Source organism: Phocoena sinus, chromosome 2, assembly GCF_008692025.1.
Source record: "Phocoena sinus isolate mPhoSin1 chromosome 2, mPhoSin1.pri, whole genome shotgun sequence".
Taxonomy (NCBI): Eukaryota; Metazoa; Chordata; class Mammalia; order Artiodactyla; family Phocoenidae; genus Phocoena; species Phocoena sinus.
This window is the reverse complement of record NC_045764.1, coordinates 132,284,919-132,311,154: the sequence shown is the minus strand read 5'-3', so window position 1 is coordinate 132,311,154 and position 26,236 is coordinate 132,284,919. Positions and strand designations below refer to the sequence as shown.

Below are 26,236 nucleotides of genomic sequence, written 5' to 3'. Positions count from 1 at the left end.
GAAAGAACACTTAATGACATGGTTAATCGTATTAAGTGGGCAAAGAAAATCAGCTCAAACTCTGAACAGTATGATTGAAATTCTAAAATATGTATGTGAATGTGAACATAGGAAAAAACTGGGAAAACGTACTCCGAAGTGTCAATAGTGATTACCACTGAGTAGTGTAAGCTTGGGTAAAATTTTTGATTGTTGTTGTTTTTGTGCTTTTTAAAATTTTTTCTAATTTTCTATAATAAATATATATTTGATATTCAGAGGCAAAAGGTAAAATACCTTAACACTTTTGTTTTGAAAACAGATGGCCTAAACTTGGCAGGAAATTTCATCTATTTTTTTCCTATTTTATAATGTGACTTTTAATCATAAAATTCTTTGACATACATTCCTATTGCCTGTTTTCCTTTCCCAAATTACCTAGTACTTTTAATGCAGCATTTTTTTATCTAGTCTAAATGGATGGCTTATTTCACTTTTATTTTAGATAATGAAGCAGAAACAGAGGCACCAAATCAAGGAAGACCTGCCAAAAAGCTAGAAACAAAACCTGACAAGGTAGAGTATAAACATCTGTTTATTTCTAGGTACTTTGAAAATCTCACTGCTACTTTCATAAAATTGAAATTAAGCATATAGCACTGCTTCAAGAAGATAACTTACACATGTGTTAAAATCTCTTGAACCATAAAGAAGCATCAGGAGGATTTACTGTTGTTTTTCACGTGTCTTATCCTCAGAGTTTTATAGGTGGAGAAAGCATAATTTGATTAACAGGAAATAGAGAAAAGTGATAAAAACACAGCTGACCGAAACCTTCATGTGGGAACTAGCTAAGAGATAGGATGGAGTAGGGTGAAATGCATTGACTTTGGATTCAGTTAGGCCTGAGTTTGAATATTGTCTCTGCTTCCAATTAGCTATATAACCTTGGACAACTTAGGAATTTGTTTTCCCATCTCCAACCCGTAATACCTACATGGAGTAGTTTTAAGAATTAAATAACCTAACATTTCTGATAGCGTCTACCATAGTACGTGGTAGAGTCTTCAAAAAAGAGCCACAATTTTGAGGCCCCAATGCCTTGTTTTATAATCCATGCTACACAGTTCCTTAACCTTAAAAAAAGTTAGGGACTTCCCTGGTGGCGCAGTGGTTAAGAATCCACCTGCCACTGCAGGGGACACGGATTCGAGCCCTGGTCCGGGAAGATCCCACATGCTGTGGAGCAACTAAGCCCGTGCACCACAACTACTGAGCCTGAGCTCTAGAGCCCGCGAGCCACAACTACTGAGCCTGCATGCCACAACTACTGAAACCCATGTGCCTAGAGCCCATGCTTCACAATAAGAGAAGCCACTGCAATGAGAAGCCCATGCACTGCAATGAAGAGTAGTCCCCGCTCACTGCAACTAGAGAAAGACTGTGTGCAGCAATGAACACCCAACGCAGCCAAAAATAAATAAATAAATTTATTTTAAAAGAAAAAAAAAGTTATGCCAAAGTATAAGAAATGTGGCTAGATTCTTAACTAAAAATTAAAAATCAGAAATGTAAAAACCTCTAAAAATTATGTTTATATGGGTGGGTGAAATCGGTGAAGGTGGTCGAAAGTTACAAACTTCCAGTTACAAAGTGAGTCCTGGGAATTCACTATAAAACATAGTGACTATGGTTAATAATACTGTGTTGTATATTTGAAAGTTGCAAAGAGGGTAGGTCATTAAAGTTCTCATCACAAGAAAAAAAAATTGTAACTTTGTGTAGTGACAGTTGTTCATTAGACTCATCGTCTAGATCATTTTGCAGTATATACAAATATCAAATCATTATGTTGCACACCTGATACTAATATAATGTTATATGTCAGTTATATCTCAGTTTTAAAAAAACCAAATAATTAAATTGACAGAGAAAATAAGCTTCACATTTTATATGGTTAATCTCACTGTGTCATCACACTGAAAAATATTTTTCTCATGATAAATTTATTTATAATCAAGGTGATTTTAAAAGAGGATTTGGTCCTTGACAATAGTAGTCATCCAATAAACATTGGATTTCTGATTCTCAACCATTGTAATTATCAACATAATTTAAATAAAAAGGTAGATATTTGTTAGGTGGGTAATTTTTCCACCTTAGTTTTCATATATTTAATTTTAATACTTAAAACCTATTATTTAGTCCTTTTAATGAGGATTGGTTCTGTCTCTCTCTGGATCATGACAGTGGTTTAGTTAGCTGGCTACTGATTCCATATTTACATTTAATTGTATTTATTTTTTTCTCTTAAATTATGCACAAGGGACACATATCTCAACTTTCATATTTTCAGGCCTGTAAAAATTGGTTTGAATATATCCCCAGAAGAGAAATTCTTACTCCATTCTGTTTCCTCCCATCTAGGCCATTTCTTTTAAAGTTGATAGTGAAGAAAGTACTTTGGATTCACAAACCAGTACAACAATTGGAATGGATCCAGATGGTGTCTTATCAAAAATGGAAAATTTATCTAAGACAAATAGTGCAAAAATGAAGGGGAAGAATTCCTTTGCACCTAAAGATTTTATGTTTCAGCCACTAGATGGTCTGAAGACCTATCAAGTAACACCTATGACTCCCAGAAGTGCCAGTGCTTTCTTGACACCCAGTTATACCTGGACCCCTTTAAACACAGAAGTGTAAGAATTTAATGTTAATAATGAATTCCTTGCTAAGATGGTTAACAAATGCCTTTCTTAGATTTGTCCTGTGCTTTTTAAAAGTTAATATTTAGTTAGTTAATTATAAATCATGAAAATTTGGTCTTTTAAAAAAATTCTTCAGAAGGCTACAGTAATGTATTTGACAGTTTTGGTATTTCCTATACATTGTTTTTATCATTATTTTCATGGTACACTTTGTGTTTTTTTGCTTTTTATAAGTGTCTTTATTATAATACTTAGAAATAAATGTTTAGAAGGAAGAAATTTCTATAGTACTGTAGTTCAGACATGGTTTGGGGGTTTTTTTGTTTGTTTTTTTGCCGAGTATTACTTTAGAAAAACTACTTCTAAAGCGAAAGATAATTAACTTGCAAAGTGGGGGGAAAATCAGTTGGAATCATTAAGAGAAACAGCAAGGTTGTTTTGCAAAGACTGCAAATTTGCGGCAAATCTACTAGAAACTGCTCAGCAGCATCCAAGACTATGAGTGCTTATGTTCCGTGAAGAGATCTTCACAGTCTTTGGATCTCATTATAATTAGTAAAGATGGACATTCCACTATAGGTGTTTAAATTTTTCCCCTCCAGAAAGACACATTAAAAAAAAATAGAAACATATTTCTATTAAATCCCAGGTTTTTAAAAAGTAACATCATTTTGAAATCCTTCAGTTAGATATAGGAGACTCATGTTTCATAAAGTATTTTTTTGCTATTGTTTTTAGTGATAAGACTGTAGCAACAAAAGAAATCTTGGCACAAAAATGTAAAACTTTCTCTGCCAAGACAGTACATCAAGATTCAAGTAAACTGCAATGTCCTTTGGGTTCTCTCACAGTTTGGAATAAAGGTATTGTATTTTAATTAATTTTTTACTTGCTTTTCTGGATTGTGATTTATCAGACATTTGTTTAGAGCCCTTTTCAACATATAGTTCAGGGATGTGATCTCAGGGTCAGGAGAGATGGGAAAATATGGGGAAAGATGTCTGGAGAGAGAAAGAGTTGGAATAAGGAATACAGACTGAGAAGATGGGGGGAAATAAATGTAAATTTGAGGAGATGAATATAAGGAGACACTTTAGAGGATATGTGGTGAATGAAATCATTGAGTCAGAAATAAAATTTTAAAATTCAACATTGAAAAAAATTAAAGGCTTTAAAAAAATTTGTCTTGTGGGGGATGTCATTTTATGAGTTGCTGCTTTGAAATTTATATGTAATATTTTCTTTAATCTATAGAACATGTTTTAAATAAAAAGGAAACTACTAATAAAAATTCAGATGGCCTTTCAATAAAAGAAGAAGTCTCATCACTTGAAGTAAATCAAGATCAGATATCTCAGCCACAACATGATGTGCCATATTTCAGGTTTGTCCATTTGTTCCTAGTGTAAGAATTTTGTATCAATGTCTAGACATTTAAAACCAAAATTATACTATTTTTAACCTGAATATAATAGATGAGTTGGGGGAAATTGAATTTTGGGTGATTTTCATTTATCTTTTAAATTTTAATGATTTTTTTCAGTAACTAGTACATTCATGTGGTTCCTAATTCAAAAGGTAGAAAAAGGTACAAGTGAGAAGTCTTTTTCCCAACTCTGCCTCCCAGGGATAGTTTGAACCTTCCACGGAGGCAAATGTTACTCATTTCTTGTGAATATTTCCAGAGGTAGATAATGCATATGTAAACTAACATAAACATATATATATATATTTTTAATATTGTTTCATTTAATGTTAAATGTAGTAGACATTCCATTTTAGTACTTAAAGAGCTTTCTCATGTTGTTTTTTGTGTGTGTCTGTGTGTGTGTGTGTTCTTTAATGGACACATAGTATCCAATAATATGGATATACCATACTTTACTTAATAGGTCCCTGTTGGTGGTTATTTACATTGGGTTCAGTCTCTTACTATTACAATCAAGGCTGCCAACAACAAACTTGTATATGTTTCAATTTTCTCATGTACAAGTATATAAGGACCTCAATTTACATTCCCCCCAGCAAGGTATGGGAGTTCCTATTTTCTCATACCTTTTTTTTTTCCTCCACAAAGAACTAAATTAAAGTTTATTTTATAAAAGAAGGATAATGGGAGATGGTAGGAGGCTCTTTGGCCCACCAAATTATGAGATAGGATTATGTTTCTCTAACTGAATTGAAAATTAACATCCTGTTTGGGGAACTTCAACATGTCACCTAAATGCCTTGGAAGCATATCAGAGGCGTGCATTTCGAGAAAGGCCTTAACATTCCACATCACACAGAAAATGATTACATTCTGTTATCTTTGAGTGAATATAGCAAGAAAATTCCCATACCTTTTCCAATACAATGTTAACAATTTTTGAGCTTTACCAATCAAACAGATAAAAAATACTAGCTTTCTCTAGTTTATTTTATTTATTTATTTATTTATTTTGGCTGCTCTGTGTGGTATATGAGATCTTATTTCTCCGACCGGGGATCGAACCTGTGCCCCCTGCAGTGAACGCTTGGAGTCCTAACCACTGGACCGCCAGGGAATTCCCCTTACTCTAGTTCTAATATCCATTCTTTCTATTATGAATGAGTATCTTTTTATATTTTGGGGAACCACTTCAATTGTTTTTAGAGCATAATGTTTTAGAATTATAAGATCTTTCAGAGATTAGCTAATCCACTGTGTTGTTCAACTGAGACATTGAGATGATAAACAATTTATCCAACTAAATAATGTCAGATCCAAGCCAGGTCTCTTTCTTATTAATTAAGCTGTTCTCTGTTGCCACTGGACATAGGCAGCTAAATTATTCTTCTAAGAAAAACTATCCTCAGTTTTCCTGCTTGGATGTTTTTGTAAAGAAACAGTTTAAATTTTTAAGCCAGGGTTTCTTTTTTTTTTTATAAATTTATTTTATTTTTTAAATTTATTTTTGGCTGCGTTGGGTCTTCGTTACTGTGCGTGGGCTTTCTCTAGCTGTGGCGAGCGGGAGCTACTCTTCGTTGCGGTGCATGGGCTCCTCATTGCGGTAGCTTCTGTTGCGGAGCACAGGCTCTAGGTGTGTGGGCTTCAGTAGTTGTGGCTCGCAGGCTCAGTAGTTGTGGCTCACGGGCTCTAAAGCGCAGGCTCGGTAGTTCTGGGGCATGGGCTTAGTTGCTCTGTGCCATGTGGGATCTTCCCGGACCAGGGCTCAAACCTATGTGCCCTGCATTGGCAGGCAGATTCTTAACCACTGTGCCACCAGGGAAGCCCGAGCCTGGGTTTCTTAACCTTGGCACTACTGACATTTTAGACTGGATAATTCTTGTTGTGGGGTCTGTCCCCTGCATTGCAGGATGTTTTGTAGCATCCCTGGCCAGTAGCACTCCTCCAGTTCGTGACAATCAAAAATGCTTCTAGATATTGCCAAATATTCCCTGGTAGGAAAAATTGACCCAGTTGAGAACCACTGCCTTTGGACAAGCAAAGCCTAATAGAATCTGTAAGGCCCTATCACTGTAATTTGAGACTTACAGTAATTTGAGACTTAGCAGTTTTTAGCTTCATCTTACACTTGGCAATTGAATTCGCCTTAGTTTCATGGAAAATAACAGAACTAAGGAATGTCTGATTCTTTCTGCTTAGCCACTGAAAAATAAGAACAGAAAAGACTAGAAATATTAGCTTGAAAAATGGGCTCTTGGCATTAACCATCCACTTAAGTTTTAGGTGTGGAAGGATGGACATACATAGAATATCAAATTGTATTTATGGATTTTAACATATCACATTTCATAAAATAATTAAGCATCAGCTCTGGGAAGTTAATGTTGTATAATTGTCATAGTGCTAATGTATGTCATCATTTTAGATATATTCTCCAGTCAGAAACTGAGAAGTTAACTTCACACTGCCTTGAGTGGGACAGAAAGCTTGAATTGGACATTCCAGATGATGGTGAGGGCACATTTATATGTTTTTATGTCTTACCTTTATTTTTTTTAACATGGTTACATTTATTTGAAACACAAAAATCCAGTGTTGTCCAACTTTATAATTTCATTGTTATTCAAAATAGCAAGAATTTTTCATATCTCACATATGTTCACTAATATCTCTGTGCTAAAATGGTACCTGACTTAAAAGATATAAGTAGTTAGAATATTGACTATGATTCCTGAGAGTTAGACATTTGCCTATTTTATTATTAGATTTTTTTACTGTGACTTTATGAATGACAGCTATAGCTGGTATTGCTTAATTATACAAAAATATTTTCTGAACAAAAATTACCTAAATCAATATGAAATCAAAGCAAAATCAATCAAGTTTTCTGAAAAGTTCCAACCTTACCTATTCAGGAAAGCTATTTAGAAAAAAGTCATTTGTGTACTGCCACATCAGTCCTTAGATACTGATGTGCAGTGAGTTGTTTGACGTTGAATTCTTATAAAATACAAGGAGAGGTAGAATGCTCTTTACCGTGTAGCAATATGTATGAGAATGTATATTGATAATTTTTAGCAGGAATTGAAGCAGATAGTAAATGCTCAATATTTGTATGGCAAAGTTTTGTAGTAGATATTTTTTGTTTTGCTTTAAAGTAAGAATTTGATTCTGTAACTGTAGGATATTTGGAATGAGGTCGTCTTATCAGCTGGTTGGCTTGCAGTAAAGGTCCTGTCTTGTCCTTTAACTTTTAAAAACCTCATATTTCTTTTAGCTAAAGATCTTATTCGCACAGCAGTTGGTCAAACAAGACTCCTTATGAAAGAAAGGTTCAAACAGTTTGAAGGACTGGTGGACAATTGTGAATATAAACGAGGTGAAAAGGAAACTACCTGTACAGATTTGGATGGATTTTGGGATATGCTTAATTTTCAGGTATGTGGTCAAGTATTTTGAATACTTTGAGTCTGTTTTTTTTGTTTTTTTGGTTTTTTTGAAAATGAGGTAACAGTAGTATAAAAGGGTTAGTATTAGCTACTTATGTGCTTGTAATATTATTTATGTATTTCTTTCTTTATTTGTGGCTGCATTGGGTCTTCGTTGCTGAGCGTGGGCTTTCTCTAGTTGTGGCGAGCGGGGGCTTCTCTTGTTGTGGAGCATGGGCTCTAGGTGTGTGGGCTTCAGTAGTTGTGGCACGTGGGCTTCAGTAGTTGTGGCACATGGGCTTCAGTAGTTGTGGCTCACGGGCTTCAGAAGTTGTTTCTCGTGGGCTCTAGAGCACAGGCTTAGTAGTTGTGGCGCACAGGCTTAGTTGCTCCGCGGCATGTGGTATCTTCCCGGACCAGGGCTCGAACCCGTGTCCCCTGCATGGGCAGGCGGATTCTTAACCACTGCTCCAACAGGGCAGTCCCTGTGCCTGTAATATTAAATGAGATATTAGCACCTTTATAAACTGTAATGTGCTGTCTAAATTTTTATTTTATTTGTTTATTTGACTACGTCGGGTCTTAGTTGCAGCACATGGGATCTCTGTTGTGGCATGCGGGGTCTTTTAGTTGCGGCATTCGGGAATCTTTTAGTTGTGACATGCAGGATCTTTAGTTGCAGCATGTGAACTCTTAGTTGTGGCATGTGGGATCTAGTTTCCTGACCAGGGATCGAACCCAGGCCCCCTGCATTGGGAGTGCAGAGTCTTAGCCACTGGACCACCAGGGAAGTCCCAAGTGCTGTCTAAATTTGATGACTGATTTCTTCTCCTCCCCTATATTGTCAGTATGATTTCTATTTGGGTTGGAAACTGAGATTATATTCAACTGTTGAATAATCTGTAATGATTCTACATGTGAGAAGATGAGTAAATCTAGTCTTTAGTAGTTCCGTTCATCCAGCAGTTACTGAGTTCCTACCGTGTGCCAAACATTGTACTAGGAGTTGATAAAATAAGGCACATTCTCGGCCCCAAAGGAGTTTGTAGTTTGATTAGTGAGTTAGACAAAATATATAATTCCAATCTAATGTAAAAAAGTGCTGTGAGAGAGGGAATCACTAGGAAGATCAGTAGAGGCATGGGAGGAGATGATACTTTGTAGCTTTTTGAGCATATTTTAGAAATAAGCATATAAATTACTATTTCAGGAACCTATAGTCAACAACTATTAGACATTTCAAGAAAGCCTCAAACCTGAAAGAAAGAAGCCAAAGCAAAAATAAGAAGAAAGGTATTTGGATGGAGGAAGTGGACCAATCTAGGAAGTATAGTATCCAAATAATAGGTATTCCAGAAAAGGAGTACTGAAAGAATAGAAAATCATCAATGAAATGGTTTAAAAATTTTCCCCAGTACTGCAGGACATGAGTTCCAGATTGAAGGAGCCCACTGAGTGCCTAGCACTGTGAATCAAGTGTAGACCCACACCAACGTATGCCATTAAGTATAACTGTACAACTCTTGGGATGAAGAGAAAACTGTAGAAGCTTCCAGAGAGAAAACAAGTTTCATACAAAGGGTCAAGGATCACAGTAGCCTTGGATTTCTCAACTGCAACATTTAAAGCTGGGAGAACAATGCCCTCAAACTTCTGAGGGAAATAACTTCCAACCTGGAGTTCTGTAGCGAACCAATCAAGTGTGAGGGTGGAAGGGCATTTTCCAAACACACACAGTCTCAGATTTTACCTCCCAAGCACTCTTTCTTAGCAAGCTAAGTGAGAAAGTACCTCACAAAAATGAGGGAGTAAGCCAAGAATGGAGGAGGAGGTGGGTTGGATCCCCAACAAGGGGCCAAGAGAATTGAGGCCGAGGGGAGACAAGAATGTGTGAAGCATGCTTAGGAAGCAGCACTTCCTGACCAGCACAAGGGGACCAGGGGCTCTACCAGACCTGTCTCTGGAAAGCTGAACTGAGTAAAATACCTGATTTGTTTTTTATTAAGAGGAGATTTAATGCATTCTTTTTTTTTTCTTTTCTATTTTTAAAATTTATTTTATTTATTTATTTTTGACTGCGTTGGGTCTTTGTTGCTACGCGTGGGCTTTCTCTAATTGTGGCGAGCAGGGGCTACTCTGTTGCAGTGTGTGGGCTTCTCACTGCGGTGGCTTCTCGTTGCGGGGCACGGGCTCTAGGCACATGGGCTTCAGTAGTTGTGGCACGTGGGTTCAGTAGTTGTGGCTCTAGGACTCTAGAGCACAGGCTCAGTAGCTGTGGCGCACGGGCTTAGTTGCTCCGCGGCATGTGGGATCTTCCCGGACCAGGGATCGAACCCGTGTCCCCTGCATTGGCAGGCCGATTCTTAACCAGTGCGCCACCAGGGAAGTCCTTAAGAGGAGATTTATACTTACTGTGCAGAGTTTAGACTGAATCGATGATAGACACATGAACAACTAAGCAAACAAAAAGCAAAACAATTTATTACGTCTAGAGAAAAGTGAGTAAGGGAACATGATAGTCTCAATAACTTTATGGCCCAGGTGTGAATAGTGTTTATTCATAATATAAGCATTACTTTGTGAGCAGTTTTTATATACATTTACCAGTTTTCATATTGATGAGTTGGTTAACTAGTATCCTTTGATGGTGATCAATTAATTCTGTGTTTCTTACTATCATTGTTAATTTATGGATTTAAAGATATTTGATGTGTTTTCATTATTTACAGTTACTGTCTTTATTGATGCTCATTTCTCAGCTTTGGCCAATGACAGCCTCTTCAAACTGGCTGCTGGGGCCTTTTTTTTTTTTTAAGAGTTGTATTGAAGTACAATCTGTGTATCATAAAACTAGCCTGTTTTAAATACCATATGCTAACACATATATATGGAATCTAAAAAAAAAGAAAATGGTTCTGAAGAACCCAGAGGCAGGACAGGAATAAAGACGCAGACATTGAGAATGGATTTGAGGACACGGGGAGGGGGAAGGGTAGGCTGGGACGAAGTGAGAGAGTGGCAAGGACATATATACACTATTAAATGTCAAATAGATAGCTAGTGGGAAGCAGCTACATAGCACAGGGAGATCAGCTCGGTGCTTTGTGACCACCTAGAAGGGTGGGATAGGGAGGGTGGGAGGGAGGGAGATGCAAGAGGGAGGGGATATGGGGATATATGTATACATATAGCTGATTCACGTTGTTACACAGCAGAAACTAACACAACATTGTAAAGCAATTATACTCCAATAAAGATGTTAAAAAAATTTGCCTGTTTTAAGTGTACAATTCAATGACTGTCGGTAAATTTACAGAGTTGCACACCCTGACCGTAATCCAAATTTAGAACATTTTTAGCACCACAAAAGGATCCGTCCTGCCTATTTGCAAGTCAATCCCCATTCTCACTCCTAGCCCTGGCATCACTGATCTTCTTGCTGTCTTTGTAGATTTGCCTTTTCTGGGCATTTCACATTACGTAGAATAATACAATATGTGGTCTTTTGTATGTGACTTCTTTCACTTAGCATGATGTTTTTGAGGTTCATCCATGTTGTAGCTTGTATCTATATTTATCAATTGATGGACATTTATATTGTTTCTACTCTTTGGTGATTATGAATAGTCTTCTATGAATATTCATATACAGATATGAGTGTGGATATATATTGTCATTTCTCTCAGGTAAATACCTAGATTGTGCTGGATCATGTAGTAAATTTATGTTTAACTTTTTAAGAAAGTACCAAACTGTTTTCCAAAGTGATTACTCCATTTTACGTCTCCACCAACAATGTGTGCTCCTGTTTTACCACATCCATACTTGTTATTGTCTGTCTTTTTTAATACAGCCATCCTAGTGGGTGAGAAGTGTCTCTGTAGTTTTGATAATGATGTTAAGCATCTTTTCATGTGCTTATTAGCCATTCATATGTCTTTTTTGGCAAAATGTCTAGTAAAATCTTTTGCCCATTTTTAAATTGGTTTGCCTTTATTACTGAGTGGTGTTTTTCATGTATCCTGGATACAAGTCCTTTATCAGAAATATTTGCAAATATTTTCTCCCAATTTGTGGCTTCTGTTATAATTTCTTAATGATGTCTTTTGCAGTATAAATGTTTCTGATTTTTGTATTTTTTGGCCACACTGCGCGGCATGCAAGATCTTGGTTCCCTGACTAGGGACTGAACCCGTGCCCCTAAATTGGGAGCTCAGAGTCTTAACCACTGGACCGCCGGGGAAGTCCCAAATGTTTTTGATTTTGATGAAGTTCAATTTATCAACTTTTTTTCTTTTATGTTGTGTACATGTCTAAGAACTCGTTTTGCCTAACCACGGGTCACAAAGATTTTCTCTTATGTTTTCTTCTAAAAGTGTTATAGTTTCAGCTCTTACTGTTAGGTCTGTGATCCATTTGTAGTTCGTTTTTCTGTATGGTATAGATAAGAGTCTAAATTCAACTTTTTTCTTGAGGATATCCAATTTTCCCAGTACTGTTTCTTGGAAAGATTGTCTTTTCCTCATTGAATTACAGTGGCAACTTGTTGAAAATCAGTGATCATAAATGTAATCCTGAGTCGTTTTGACATTTACATTTTTTTTCTGAGAGAGAGAGAGATTGAGAGTACATATGAATATAAATGCATAGTAAGGGGTCTTGAAGCAAGTTTACCAAACTGTTGACAGTGGTTACCTCGTTGGAGGAGATTGGAAATACCGGAAGGATGGGGATATTATTTGAATCTTTTAAAATGAGATTGTGTGAAGAGAATGAGAAGGCATGCCACAGACTGGGAAACGAATATTTATAAAAGATGTATCTGATATTTGATACAAACATCTGTATCAAAATATACAAAGAACCCTTTAAACAACCTGATTTTTTAATGGAGAAAAGACCTGATCAGACCCTTCACCAAAGAAGTTATACAGATGGCAAGTAAGCATATGACAAGATAAGCCTCAACATCGTAGATCATTAAGGAATTGCCAGTTAAAACTATAATAAGCTACCACTGGATGCCTATTAGAATGGCAAAAATCCAAACCACTGACAACACCAAATGCTGGTGAATATGGAGAGCAGCAGGAACTCTGATTCATTGCTGGTGGTACATTGCAAAATGGTACAGCCACTTTGGAAGACAGTTTGACAGTTTTTTACAAAACTAAACATGCTCTTATGATACAATCCAGCAATCACAGTCCTTGGTATTTTCCCAAATGGTTGAAAACATATGTCTACACAAATATGTGTACACAGGTGTTTATAGCATCTTTATTTATAATTGCCAAAACTTGGAAGCAACCAAGATGTCCTGTAAAAAAAGAGAGAGAGATTGTATTCATATTGTGTAATTTAGGATATCTCTCCTACCATTTTAGTGATCAAAAATAATTTAGGAGAGTTATCCATATATGGCATTCTTTTTTTTTTTTTTTTTTTTTTGCGGTACGCAGCCCTCTCCCTGCTGTGGCCTCTCCAGTTGCGGGGCACAGGCTCTGGATGCGCAGGCTCAGCGGCCATGGCTAACGGGCCTAGCCGCTCTGCGGCATGTGGGATCTTCCCGGACCGGGGCACGAACCCGTGTCCCCTGCATCGGCAGGCAGACTCTCAACCACTGCGGCACCAGGGAGGCCCCCATATATGACATTCTTTATGTAGATTTTGAAGGTCTGTAACACCAAAAATAACAATGAACAATTTTACTATAAGAGTTTTTCACTTGAATACTAAATTCAGGGGGATTTAGTCTAATGTTATGTTGCCATTCTCAGTTTTTTTGAAGCTTCAGTTTATTAGTTTGTAATTTTAATGTGGTTAGCATTAATCTGATAAACTTGTGCTTTATTTGTTAATAGATAGAAGACGTAAATCAAAAATTCAACAATCTGACCAAACTTGAGGAATCTGGGTGGCAAAACAATAACAATACAAGCAAAAAAGTTTTTCGGGTAAGTTTGTGGGTTTCTAATATAGACTCTTCTACTCTAAATAATTTTTATTTTCAAGCTTTATAAACATTTAGCTTCAGATTTTTTATCATTTTTTAAAATAAGTTTCATATATTGCTTACAATGTGCTGATTGTCTTTGAAGAAAGAAAGGAAATGAGCAATGCAAAATTCAGAATGGTTATTTCCGGAGGGAGGAAGGATAGGGGCTATGATTGATTTGGGGCTGTGATTGATTGAGAGCTTCTGAGTTGCTACATAGTGGGTATGTGTGTGTTTGTTTTATTCTTTAAATTATGTTTATACATTTTTTGGTAATAATAATGGTAGAAGTAAATAATTTATATAATGCTTAGTATGTGCCAAATGTTGTTCCAAATACTTTACATGTTTTAACCCATTTAATCCTCAACAATCCTCCTGAGGTGGGTACTGTTATCCCCATTTTACAGTTGAGGAATATGAGGCCCAGAAAGATTAAGTTACTTGCCCAAGGTGGAACTGGGTTTCAGGCCAGACTTTCTCATTCCAGAATTCCTATTCTTATCCAGTAGGCTGTGCTTTTGTATGAAATATTTCAAAACGAAAGATTTTTTGGGGTTTTTTTGGCCATGCCGTGTGGCTTGCGGGATCTTAGCTCCCCGACCAGGGATCGAACCTGGGCGCCCTGCAATGTAAACGCGGAGTCCTAACCACTGGACTACCACAGAAGTCCTGAAAGAATTTTTTAAATAGAAAAGAAAGAGAAACAATGGCTCTTTAGAATGTCTGTCTTCTTCCTATACTTTATCTTGTAAAATTTCCTATTACTTTATCATGATAGCTTCCATTCTTATCTATTTGTAGAATTTTTTCTAGTAATGTTTTAAACTCAGAGTTTTTGATTCAGATGAATGCTTCTCAAACCACAGTAGAGCATTGCCAGTTTTCCTTTTAGATTTTAGAAAAATGCCTGTGGTTATAAAATCAGGTCTCTAGATTGGTACTTTATCATGCTATGTAATCCATAGCAAAACTGTTTTGAATCCTTAGGAGTTTATGCTGTTAGAGTATTAAAGAAACATTTTAATAAAATTATTTTACTAATTGTTATGACAGACTCAAAGGATATTGACAAAATTGATTGAATGAGTTTTAAATCTACTAAACAATAAAGGATGCTTGAACATTTTGAAGCTACTGTGGATATTTCTTATTGAGTACTTAGTCCTGGAAACATTAATATCATCAGTGATGCAGATAATGGCTGTATCAGTACAGTAGTATATCAGAGCCTTGTAATTCTGCCCCTTATCACCAGGTGTCTCTCTCCTCCTACTTTATTTATAGGCTACTGTTAAGATATTGGACAAATAAAATAAATTTTGTCTTTTACCTATACTTTGTTACCATTCCCTTCTACCTCCTATTCATTGCCTCTCATTCCATCACTTATCCTGTTTTCATCTTTCCCTCTTTTTTCCATCAGTTTTTAGATATGTTTAAGGGTCTTATCTCTGTTTACATTAGGAAAAAGCAAAACAACAACAGCTAAACATGTGAGGTCCACATCTCTTACAGTTATCTGTACCTCCCCTTCCCCCATTCCCATTTCTTTCTTCCCAGTCACAGACAAACTTCCTGAAAAAGTTGTCTATACTCTGTCTTTACTATTTTGATTCCCACTTACCTTTCCAACTCACTGCAATTCAGCTTCACCCCCTCTATGCTTCCAGAACAGTTATGACCAAGGTTATTGATCCACTAATTGCTGCAGTTATTAGGTACTTAATTATAAAGTCTAGTCCCTCTGCAGCATTAAATACAGTCTACTCCCTCTTTCTTGAAATTATTTTATACTGATTTTCCTCCTACCTCTGTCCCTTTTTATCAGTCATGTTTGCAAGTTTCTTTCCATTTATCCCTTGTTTGTGATACTCCAGTTCCTACCTCAACTCTCTTCTCTCCTTCCATATTCTTCATGCGCAATCTTACCCACTCGGCGATGATTCCCGAATCTGTATTTCAAACCACTCTTACTGCTGACACAGTAATACTTTAAAATCTGTGTATCCCAAACTGAAATCATCTTCACACACATCGATGTTTCCCTGTCTCAGAGAATGGTATTATCATCCCTCCAGGCATCCAAGATAGAAACCTGGCTATCTTCTGTGGTCCTTTCCTTTCTGTATTTCACCATCTTCATTCCACCTATCTAAAAGATTGCTAAGTCCTCTCAATTCTTCCTCATATCTCCTGAATCTGTTTACTTTTTTCCATTTTTCCCTCCGTAATCTAACTACTAGCATCTTTTTCCAGTATCCCTGAAGTAATCGCCTTCCAAACTGGCTTGTAACCCTCCAATCCATTCTCCAGGCTGGACACAGAGTGACTTTTCCAGAATGCAGATTTGATAATGTTAACCTCCTGATTAAAAATCATCAGTAACCTCTATTACTTTGTCCTCTGTGTAAATGTAGCTCCTCAAAATGGTTACATGTGAGGGATCATAATTAGCTGTTACTTACCTCTTGCCAACTCCTCTGTGCTTTCTTTCATTTCTGGTTTTGCAAACATGCTATTCTCTCTACCTAGCCCTTTCCTCATCCCATCTTGTAGCCCACCTAGCTGTGATTTCAGCTCAGGTGCTACTTCCTATAAGCCTTTCTTGGTGCCTCTGAAGGTTGATTAATTGATAAATTCAGCCCTCTGAATTTATTTCTAACACGACATTTATTCTTCTCAGTGTCCTTATCTAGCTCTTCCACTGTGAAGCTGAGAACTCCTTGAGGGCAGGAACTTTGTCCTTTACCTTTTGACCCCCAGCATTTTATTTATTTATTTATTAAAAATTTATTATTTTTAAATTTTTGCCTGCTTTGGGTCTTCGTTGCTGCATGTGGAGTTTCTCTAGTTGCAGCAAGCGGGGCCCCTCTTCGTTGTGGCGCGCAGGCTTCTCATTGCGGTGGCTTCTCTTATTGTGGAGCACGGGCTCTAGGCACGCGGGCTTCAGTAGTTGCAGCACTCGGACTCAGTAGTTGTAGCCCATGGGCTTGGGAGCAGACTCAGTAGCTGTGGTGCACGAGCTTAGTTGCTCCGTGGCATGAGAGATCTTCCTGGACCAGGGCTTGAACCTGTGTCCCGAGTATTGGCAAGCGGATTCTTAACCACTGCGCCACCAAGGAAGTCCAACACCCCCCCCAAGCATTTTAGCACGTATTAGGAGGTTGGTAAGTATATGATGAATGTGTTGAGTATTTCATGTATGCCTTATTTGTTTTTCTTATAAGATGGTAATGAATCCCTTTAATAAGTCATAATTTCTCTTCACAGAAAAAAGTTGTCTCAGGTATAGTGAGTAAACCCAAACAGGATGATGGTGGAAGAATTGCAGCTAGAAATCGCCTAGCTGCCATAAAAAATGCAGTGAGAGAGAGAATTAAGCAGAAAGAACATGCTGAGGCAGCAGCCTCTGCAATGCCAAAGGAAGTGGATAAAATAGTGTTTGATGCTGGATTTTTCAGAATTGAAAGTCCTGTTAAATCATTCTCAGGTTAGTTTTTCTGCTGAGACTACTAAACGGAAATATTTGGGTTGGATGGGAGCTTGTGTAAGAGGTGAAAAATAGTTTTCACATGAAGATTTATGTGTTTTTTGTGATTTCTGAGAAATAGCTTATGGAAGGTGGATTTGGTTTAATTTTCATTTAGAGTAAAAATTTTCCTCCTATCTTTTTTTTTTTTTTTTGCGGTACACGGGCCTCTCACTGTTGTGGCCTCTCCCGTTGTGGAGCACAGGCTCCGGACGCGCAGGCTCAGTGGCCATGGCTCACGGGCCCAGCCGCTCCGCGGCATGTGGGATCTTCCCGGACCGGGGCATGAACCCGTGTCCCCTGCATCGGCAGGCGGACTCTCAACCACTGCGCCACCAGGGAAACCCCTCCTCTTATCTTTTTGAAATACAGTAAATGTACCAATTTCCTTATTTTATTTAAAAAAATTTTTTTTTAATTTATTTGGCTGCACCGGGTCTTAGTTGTGGCATGCGAACTCTTAGTTGCGGCGTGTGGGATCTAGTTCCCTGATCAGGGATCGAACCTGGGCCCCCTGCATTGGGAGCGCGAAGTCTTAGCCACTGAACCACCAGGGAAGTCCCCCATTTTCCTAATTTTAAAATATTGCAGTGTAACCAGCTTTTACTACTTCAGGAAACCATTCTTTCTTATGATTTTCTAACTCTGGTTGTATTTTTCAATAGCCATTTTTCATAGGCTATCTTTATTAGATTGAATTTATTTACCTAGATTGAAATTATATATAAGCCATATAATGAGAGGTCATAGTTGAGGTAATCTGTTCCTTCAATCTTGGTAGACACCTTTTTTTTTTTTTTTTTTTTTTTTTGCGGTGTGCAGGCCTCTCACTGTTGTGGCCTCTCCCGTTGCGGAGCACAGGCTCCGGACGCGCAGGCTCAGCGGCCATGGCTCACGGGCCCAGCCGCTCCGCGGCATGTGGGATCCTCCCAGACCGGGGCATGAACCCATGTCCCCTGCATCGTTAGGCGGACTCTCAACCACTGCGCCACCAGGGAAGCCCGACACTTCTATTAATGCTTTAAGTGCTAGATGTTTATTTTCAAGGAGAAAGGGGCTAAGTCCTCTTTAAGTACTAATCAGGAGAAGGGATTTTTTTTCCTATTATTTAGGTGTGTCCACTTGGAAGATTTCTGACAATAAACTTGAGTTGCTACTTAATATTTACATTAAAATGTAAATTTATCACCTCAAGTATATTATTACCTCCCTGTCAATTTAGGTATCACACCTAGTGTGTGGTTTTGGTGTGTTTCCTTTACACCAAGCAGCTGCACTCCCTGGACTCCAGGAATTGCCTCACTGCTAATGGCATGGGTCCTTGTTACTTACTTCCCAAGGATCCTAGTGGTTTCCATGACTATGGGCCCACCACTGTCTATTCTTTCAGGGAGCTGTCTTGGTACTTATGACTAGAGAGATCAAGGTTTTTGATCAAAATTGATCTTTCTGAAATTGATTTTTAATTATAGAACTCAATAGAGTTTTAATTGTAGGACTCATAGTTTATATGAGGTTTGTTACAAAACAGAAGTCCCCAGGAAGCCCCACTCATCCCGTTTGTCACTTCCTAAAGGCAACCACTTCCAATGCTTAAAGGAGTCTTGGGGTATTGTTTACAGCCCTCTCTGAACAAGGTGTAGATTTTTTTCTTGAATTATTCCTTTGATGTACTTTCCTTGGTTTTCTCTGATCTTTCTTTCAGAAACTCTTATCTTTCTCCTGGTAAATAGACTGTTTTTATCATTCTTTCCTGTACTTGTCATTTTCTTCTACTTCCTGAATTTCTTCAACTTTCCTGTTGGCTATCATGTTTTTAATTCCCAAGAACTCTTTCTTAGTCTTTGAATGTTCCATTTTATAACATTCTGTACTTGTTTCATAAGTGCACTGTCTTATTTTTCTACAGACGTTAACGATAGCTTTTACGTATTCTTCCCTTGGATAATTTGTTCCAAGATACTCTCATCTGTTTGGTTTTGGTTTCTGTCTCTCATATTAGAGTCTTCCATCGGGTGTCTGATGATCATTCACTGCCTGCTTATGGTTAAGAGTGGGACTCTGCACGGCAGCGTGTGGGTAATAAGGTCTTTACTGTGGGGTGATTTAGCTGCACCATTATGCTGGGAACCTGCACATCATCACTGTATTTAAGTCTTTTCTCAGGGCTAGTTGGATTCCCCAGAGAAGATCCTTCTGATCTGTTGCCTGGAGGGTATAATTCTGGCTTCCAGTCTTTCAGGAGCCACATGGGGGGAGGGAAACTGAGTGTATCAACAATTTAAATAATACTCATTTAATCCTCCCTTTTCCATATAGTACCAGTCTCTCAACTTTATCCCCTAAACCAGAGACGCCCTGTTTCACCTTTCTGGGGAGATAAGCCTCTAGTTTTTTTTATCTTGGTGGTGGGAGGGGGTTGTTGACAGTTTCCCAGCTGTGCATAATGAGGAAAGGAATCTGGACTCTTAATTGTTCTTTAAACTGACTTTGAACCAATCTTCCTGTTTTTACCTCTGCTTGCAGAGATTCTTGAGGCCACCAATTCTTTTGAGAGGTGCTGCGTTTTAAACTGGGTTGATTCACATCTTTCCTGACTAGTGGCTTAGGATTTATTTTCTTGAGTCTACTAAGTAATATCCCACTCATCTATCTATATTACGCTTCCAAATTTTTCTGAGTTTTGTTGTTTCTGGTTTAGTTTCCTTTGTCCTTGAAAATTATATTTCGAATTTTAAAAGCCACTGACCTTAAAAAAAAGGATGCTTTGTCCTTGTAGCATTCATCCTTTCAAGATTATCTGTTACTGTTTATAGTAGTGGGATGTCAAGAGGAAGCAGTTTAGTGTGTGTATTCAGTACTATCTTTAACTGAAAGTCCCAGGCATTGACTTTAACAAACATTATTTTATAGGAGAAAGGTAGGGGAATAGGAAGAATTTGCACTGTCTTCCTAGTTATAGTGAAAAATGAATGAAAGAGCTTTTTGGTATTAAGATGATTTCTCTCATCTTCTAGGACTTTCTTCTGAATGTCTTTCTCAACGACTTAGAATACCTAAGTCTGCCAGCAAAGCTGCGTCTGAGAGCAGGGCTGAGATGGGCGTTCTAAGACAAACCACATCACCAGAGAATCCTGATCCTCAGGGCACCAAAAGTGAACATGTTGATAAGACTTTGATTTCAAATATTCCTGGAAACAGGTATTTCTTTAATATTAAGAGTTTAACAGATGCAGACATTAAATACCATTTCAGATTGTTAACCTGGTTAAGTATGCAAGATATGTATTGTTTATTAAATTTCACAATGACCCTGTAACGTATAGGCAATACTTCTATTTTATAAATGAGGAAATTAGGGCTTCACATTTCAGATTGGTAAATGGTCATATCTAGATGGGCAAAGTAAATGCTGCAGAACCAAGAAGAAAAGAAGTAATATAGTGTTCTTTGTTGATAAACGGCCTGAAGTTTTGGTGCTTGACAGATCTGAGCTCAAAACCAGCTCTATGACATACTAGCTATGAAACTTCAGGACAAGTTTAATTAACTCACTAAGCTTCAGATTCATCATCCACAGAACAGTGCTGATACCTCCCTGCAGTGTCGTTGAGAGGTAGGCACTTTTGTACCGGCCATTATAGAAAGTACCTTGAGGTTGCTGACTTGACAGATGGCAGAGTGAGAGAAGGGGGAGCTAATATATACTGAACAATTATTATGGGCTGGACATTGTTCAAGGTTCCTATCATATATCATCTCATTTAATCCTCAAAACAACCATGTGAGGTACTAGATCTCCATTTTTAAAAATTGAGGAAACTTGAAAAGTTAGTAACTTACCCAAATTCAGCTTACAGTTGGTGAAAGTGGATGTTACCTACATTCTTTATGCTACATAGTACTGCCTCTGCAAAGATGCATCAAAATTACCTATATAGTCCTTGTTCGTGGAACATAAATGTACCAGAAATATGATAGGAAAAAGATACTTTAAGTAGGAAATAAAATTGTAGTCTGGAGCCAAGATAGGACTGTTGGATTTATTATTAATCTGGAGATGGGACAGCATTGAATATCCTGCCGTCACACCAAACAAGGTTGTCAAAAAATAAAGAACACCCTATGCATTGACTATTTCAATGGGGAAACAAATGAAAGTTTTTCTTTTTAAATATTTCATGGAACAAGTTATAAAATTTCTAGTTTTCAGTATAAACTAAAGTATATTTAGCCTTTGTAGGGATTAAATTGTTTTAGAAATCTGTGGATTATAAAATACCAATTTATTGTCATTTCTTAAATGCAAGTTACTTTACTTTGTATACCCTGTAGTTCATTATCTTGTACTAAGAAGATCCAAAATTGTATTTAAGTGATATTACAAGTACTCTTTAAAAAAATTTTTTACTTTATTTCTGATAATAGTCCTGAAAGAGCATCTTACAAATAAACAACTTCGTACAATGAAGGCAAAGTGAAGCTGAAAACCAGAAAAATAGAGTATATATATATATTTTTAAATGACTCCAAGAGGTTGAGACAAATGTTTCTAGTAAAATGCAAGTTAAGAACTTCAGGATTGGGCTTCCCTGGTGGCACAGTGGTTGAGAGTCCGCCTGCCGATGCAGGGGACACGGGTTCGTGCCCCGGTCTGGGAGGATCCCACATGCCGCGGAGCGGCTGGGCCCGTGAGCCATGGCCGCTGAGCCTGCGCATCCGGAGCCTGTGCTCCGCAACGGGAGAGGCCACAACAGTGAGAGACCCGCGTACTGCAAAAAAAAAAAAGAACTTCAGGATTAGAATATATTGTGCTATAACTAGCTAACAAGTAAAGGTAGGCAACTCCAGCCATACAGTAATTGAGTTGATGCTTTAATCCCCCAGAAGTAAGCTTTATCCTGACTTTTTCTAGTATGTGGCTCTGGGTTTGACTGAGGTTCAAAAGATTGCCAGCAGACTGACCAGCACGGTCACAGCTTGTGAGCTTTCTGAGGAAAATGTGTTTGGTTTGTAAGGCCATCCTGAAGTAGCTGTCATCCACAACTAATCTATTTGGAACAGGCCTGAACTTGGATGAGGCTCCATCTTTGACCCATAAAGGATAGTCTCAAAACATAGCAAAATGTTTTAATTATCTGAGTACAATGCTGCCTTTTTCCTTTTTCAGGAACAGCATAGTAGAAGATGCTAAGTGTCCTGGATTACAAGATTTAATTGAAGTAAACCATGTAAGTCCTATTCCAGTGCATTAGATAGCCCAGTATGTTATCTATTTATATCATTATATATAGTAACTCCATAAACAACCTCCGGAATTTCCATTGGAAATCTAAAGCAGTCATATAGAATTACAGTTCTTACTTCAAAGACCTTTGGCTTGTTTGAGATCATAGTGCCAATTTGGTTTTCAGCTCACATCAAGATTATTTTTGTAAATAAAGTTTTATGGTATCACAGCCACAGTCATTTGTTTATGTATTGTATCTGGCCGCTTTCAAAATATAATGGTAGAGTGTTCATGTTTGTGCAGAGACTCTTTGGATCACAAAGCCTAAAATATTTATAGTTGGCTCTTGAAGAACAGCATGAGGGGTTGCCATCCCTCTGCACAGTCAAAAATCCACGTATAACTTACAGTCGGTGCACCCCTTATACTTGGTTCTTCCATATTTGTGGGTCCGCATCCGTGGATTCAACCAACCACAGATCCTGTAGTATTTACAATTGTAAAGATTCTGCGTATAAGTGGGCCCTCGCAGTTCAAACCCATGTTGTTCAAGGGTCAGCTGTACTACCTGGCCTATCACATGGAATGTTTGCCAATCTCTGAGCTGGACTGTTGGTACTTGCTGAGAAACTTTCCTTCATTTGTACTATTGCTGTAATATTATCTGATCTAATTGTTCAAGAAGCAAGATGGTAGGATTTACAGTGTTCTTTAGCTTGTGCTCAGAATGTCATCCTTCTATTATTTCTCATTTTTAATAGCAATGAGACTTTTTCTGTTTATTTCAATTTGGGGTAATTAAATGTAATAACATTTTTACTTGCAGGATGTAAATAAGATAAACTTTGAAATAAATTGTTTGCCTAGTGAAAGAATGAATTTGGCTCTCCTTGCTGGCAAAGTGGCAGATGATGTTAATACTAACAAAAAGGAAGAAATTTCAGATGTTGTGTATGGAATGGAACTAAATTCAATTACAGCACAGGATGTTTTGATGATTAGCCCTGAAAAAAATGTACCATCACAAAATAACATCTCACAGGAAGAAGAAACTAAAATTTCTCAGTCAGGTAAAGTCTTTTAATGTTTAATATTTAAATGAGGCTTTGTTAAATAAATGAACTTGGACTAAAGTATAGATTATTATAAACACTTCGGGATACAGTTGCCAAGAATGAAGGCTGAGAAATTGGACACTTGCAATAAATATCTTGTGAGAATTAGTTTGTGTTGTGGTACCCTACTATCCACCCAAACCTTTTGAGGTAGACCCATTAAAAATCAACGACAGATACTAATCCATATTGGATGTCAGCAGCACTTTACATTAGACCTAACTATGTGGCATCCTTTGTTGTTTGCGAAGACTCAGAAAAATTCCCTGAAGTTTTTTTAGTTCTCTTCTTTTCCATCAAACTCCTCAAGCCTTTCTTCAAAACACCCTCTTTTTCTGCCCTAGTGCCTTTTCCTACCTGCTGTGTTGTGATTGTTCAGTAGGAAATGGCTCTTGTATTTTTGTTATAATATAATGTGTGATGGTTTCACCTACTATTTTCATCTGCTACTGCATGGTGCTTTTCTGGCTGGGGTCTAAGGCAAAATAAACATTATAACCTTGGTCAGAAATTTAAGGCACTCCAGCTATGTTCTAGCATCTTTTGGGTACCTTTAAATTACAAGCATGAGATTTATTTATAGAAGCCTTTTTTTATACTGAAATTAAGGATGAGAATTTTACAAAGAAATTTAACTACATTTAAAAATATATTATAGCATAAGATGATCCATATTTTTCTTAGCATATGATGTATGGAATTTTTCATATCTTTCAAGACTTTGTTCCTTTCTAACAACACTTAACTGCGAGAATATTACTTTAAAAGTTAAAAATTATTCCTTTTTGTTTTTCAGTACTATTTGATAATAAAAGTCTCACTACTGAATGCCATCTTCTTGATTCAGTAAGTTTTCCAACTTGATTTGAAAAGTTCTTTATATTCCAGATTTGTTTTATAAAATGAATATTACTCACTTCTCAATTTATGTGCAAAGTTTACATCTTGTAATTGTTTTATTTACTCTGAAATTCACTTTTATTCATTTTTTCTCAAAATGGGAAAAATTGTATTAAGTTATATTAATACTTTAAAATATAGTGTGCTTTAGTATTAAACTCTGAAGATTTAATTCTCTATATGGTTTATGTATCAAATTTGTTGTGACAAAGTGGTTGAACACTTGAACATCTAATATGTAGCTTGGATTATGCTGGGTAGTTCTCAGTGATGTATGAAAAATATAATGCAAGATTTCTATACTTTTGAAGCTTACAGTTGGGGAGATAATGTCTGTCCTACCTTCAGTCATTGCTTATTTTCATTCTAGTTCTTTTAGATTACTATATTTATGTCCTGCTATTTTATTTGGAAGCTCCCCAGCCTTTACTTTTAGTGACCTCTTGCCTTTAAATCTAGTTCAAACATTTGCCCATCTGTGAAGCCTTCCTGTAAAAGCTCTCATCTCTCGCATGTTAATTTCTGTATAGGCACAGGTGCACAATGCATACAGGCACACATTGAATCTCTTATTAAGAGTATAATATGAATAAATGATACTGTATTCCTAAAACATACTGTACTTTCAGGAATCTATTTCCCTTATTAACTATAAATTCCTCTTTAGGCAGAGCTGTCTGATTCGCATTCATGGATGCTGGCACTGAATAGTAGGGCATGAATGGAATGGTGCTCTCTTGCCTACTAACTGTTTACAGCATTGGCTTTCACCCCTACTGCCAGATATTTTTATTTCAATGATCTGTATTAGGACGTTTGTCAGGCGATTCTAACATGTGGCCATGGTCAACAACTCTGGTTTATAACCTTACCTTGAAATTTTCCAGGACCAATTGCTAAAATAAATCAGGGAGTGGCTTTGGTTTGCTAATCTTCCATCTCAGAATATAAAAAATTCATTAAGGCAAATGTAGGATCAAACAGAAACAATTTTTGTTAACCTCATGAAGCCTGGCAAATGCTTGGCTTCCTTAAGCCACTAATTCCTTAAGGACCTCTGAATATGTTGACTTTTATTATCTTTCGAAGATGCCTTCTTTGTATTCAGCCTTCTGGGGTGGCTACATCTCAGGAGCTGAACGGAGTGTGTTACTGCGACCACACTGTTCCTTCTTAGTCTTGGCCTTCTTTATTTATTTATTTAAAAAATAAATTTATTTATTTTATTTTTGGCTTTATTTGGGTCTTCGTTGCTTCACATGGGCTTTCTCTAGTTGTGGTGAGCGGGGGCTACTCTTCGTTACGGTGCGCGGGCTTCTCACTGTGGTGGCTTCTCTTGTTGCGGACCATGGGTTCTAGGTGTGCAGGCTCAGTAGTTGTGGCACACGGGCTTAGTTGCTCCACAGCGTGTGGGATCTTCCTGGACCAGGGCTGGAACCCGTGTGCCCTGCATTGGCAGGCAGGTTCTTAACCACTGCACCACTAGGGAAGTCCCAGTCCAAGCCTTCTTTTTTTTTTTTTAATTAATTAATTAATTTTGGCTGCATTGGGTCTTCATTGCTGCATGCAGGCTTTCTCTAGTTGTGGCGAGCAGGGGCTACTCTTCATTGTAAGTTGCAGAGCACAGGCTCTAGGCGCGCGGGCTCAGTAGTTGTGGCTCACAGCCTCTAGAGCACAGGCTCAGTTTATGTGGCTCACGGGCTTTAGTTGCCGCGGCATGTGCGATCTTTCCGGACCAGGGCTTGAACCCGTGTCCCCTGCATTGGCAGGCGGATTCTTAACCACTGCGCCACCAGGGAAGTCCCAGTCTTGGGTTTCTTTAATCCTAGGCTGAGACCTAGAGAGATGGATTTCAGCATAAGGCCAATTTATATAAACCTGATTTAATCTTGTTCTCAGAGCTGAATTCTGAAT

General features: G+C 37.6%; 1 protein-coding gene across 3 annotated transcripts in view; it reads left to right on the top strand.

The window, feature by feature from the left end:
- DLGAP5 (DLG associated protein 5) overlaps positions 1–26,236 on the top strand; it is a 41,789-nt gene that overhangs the window by 11,575 nt on the left and 3,978 nt on the right. For 2 of the 3 annotated variants that reach the window (XM_032621621.1, XM_032621622.1), the window contains exons 7-18: positions 485–555; positions 2,407–2,681; positions 3,429–3,553; positions 3,945–4,074; positions 6,545–6,630; positions 7,397–7,557; positions 13,412–13,504; positions 16,819–17,038; positions 20,095–20,278; positions 22,248–22,308; positions 23,134–23,377; positions 24,219–24,268. In XM_032621621.1, the coding sequence (XP_032477512.1) occupies positions 485–555; positions 2,407–2,681; positions 3,429–3,553; positions 3,945–4,074; positions 6,545–6,630; positions 7,397–7,557; positions 13,412–13,504; positions 16,819–17,038; positions 20,095–20,278; positions 22,248–22,308; positions 23,134–23,377; positions 24,219–24,268 (1,700 nt within the window). Of the gene's footprint in view, positions 1–484; positions 556–2,406; positions 2,682–3,428; positions 3,554–3,944; positions 4,075–6,544; positions 6,631–7,396; positions 7,558–13,411; positions 13,505–16,818; positions 17,039–20,094; positions 20,279–22,247; positions 22,309–23,133; positions 23,378–24,218; positions 24,269–26,236 lie in introns of those variants that run through there. The other variant, XM_032621623.1, reaches the window with a different exon arrangement.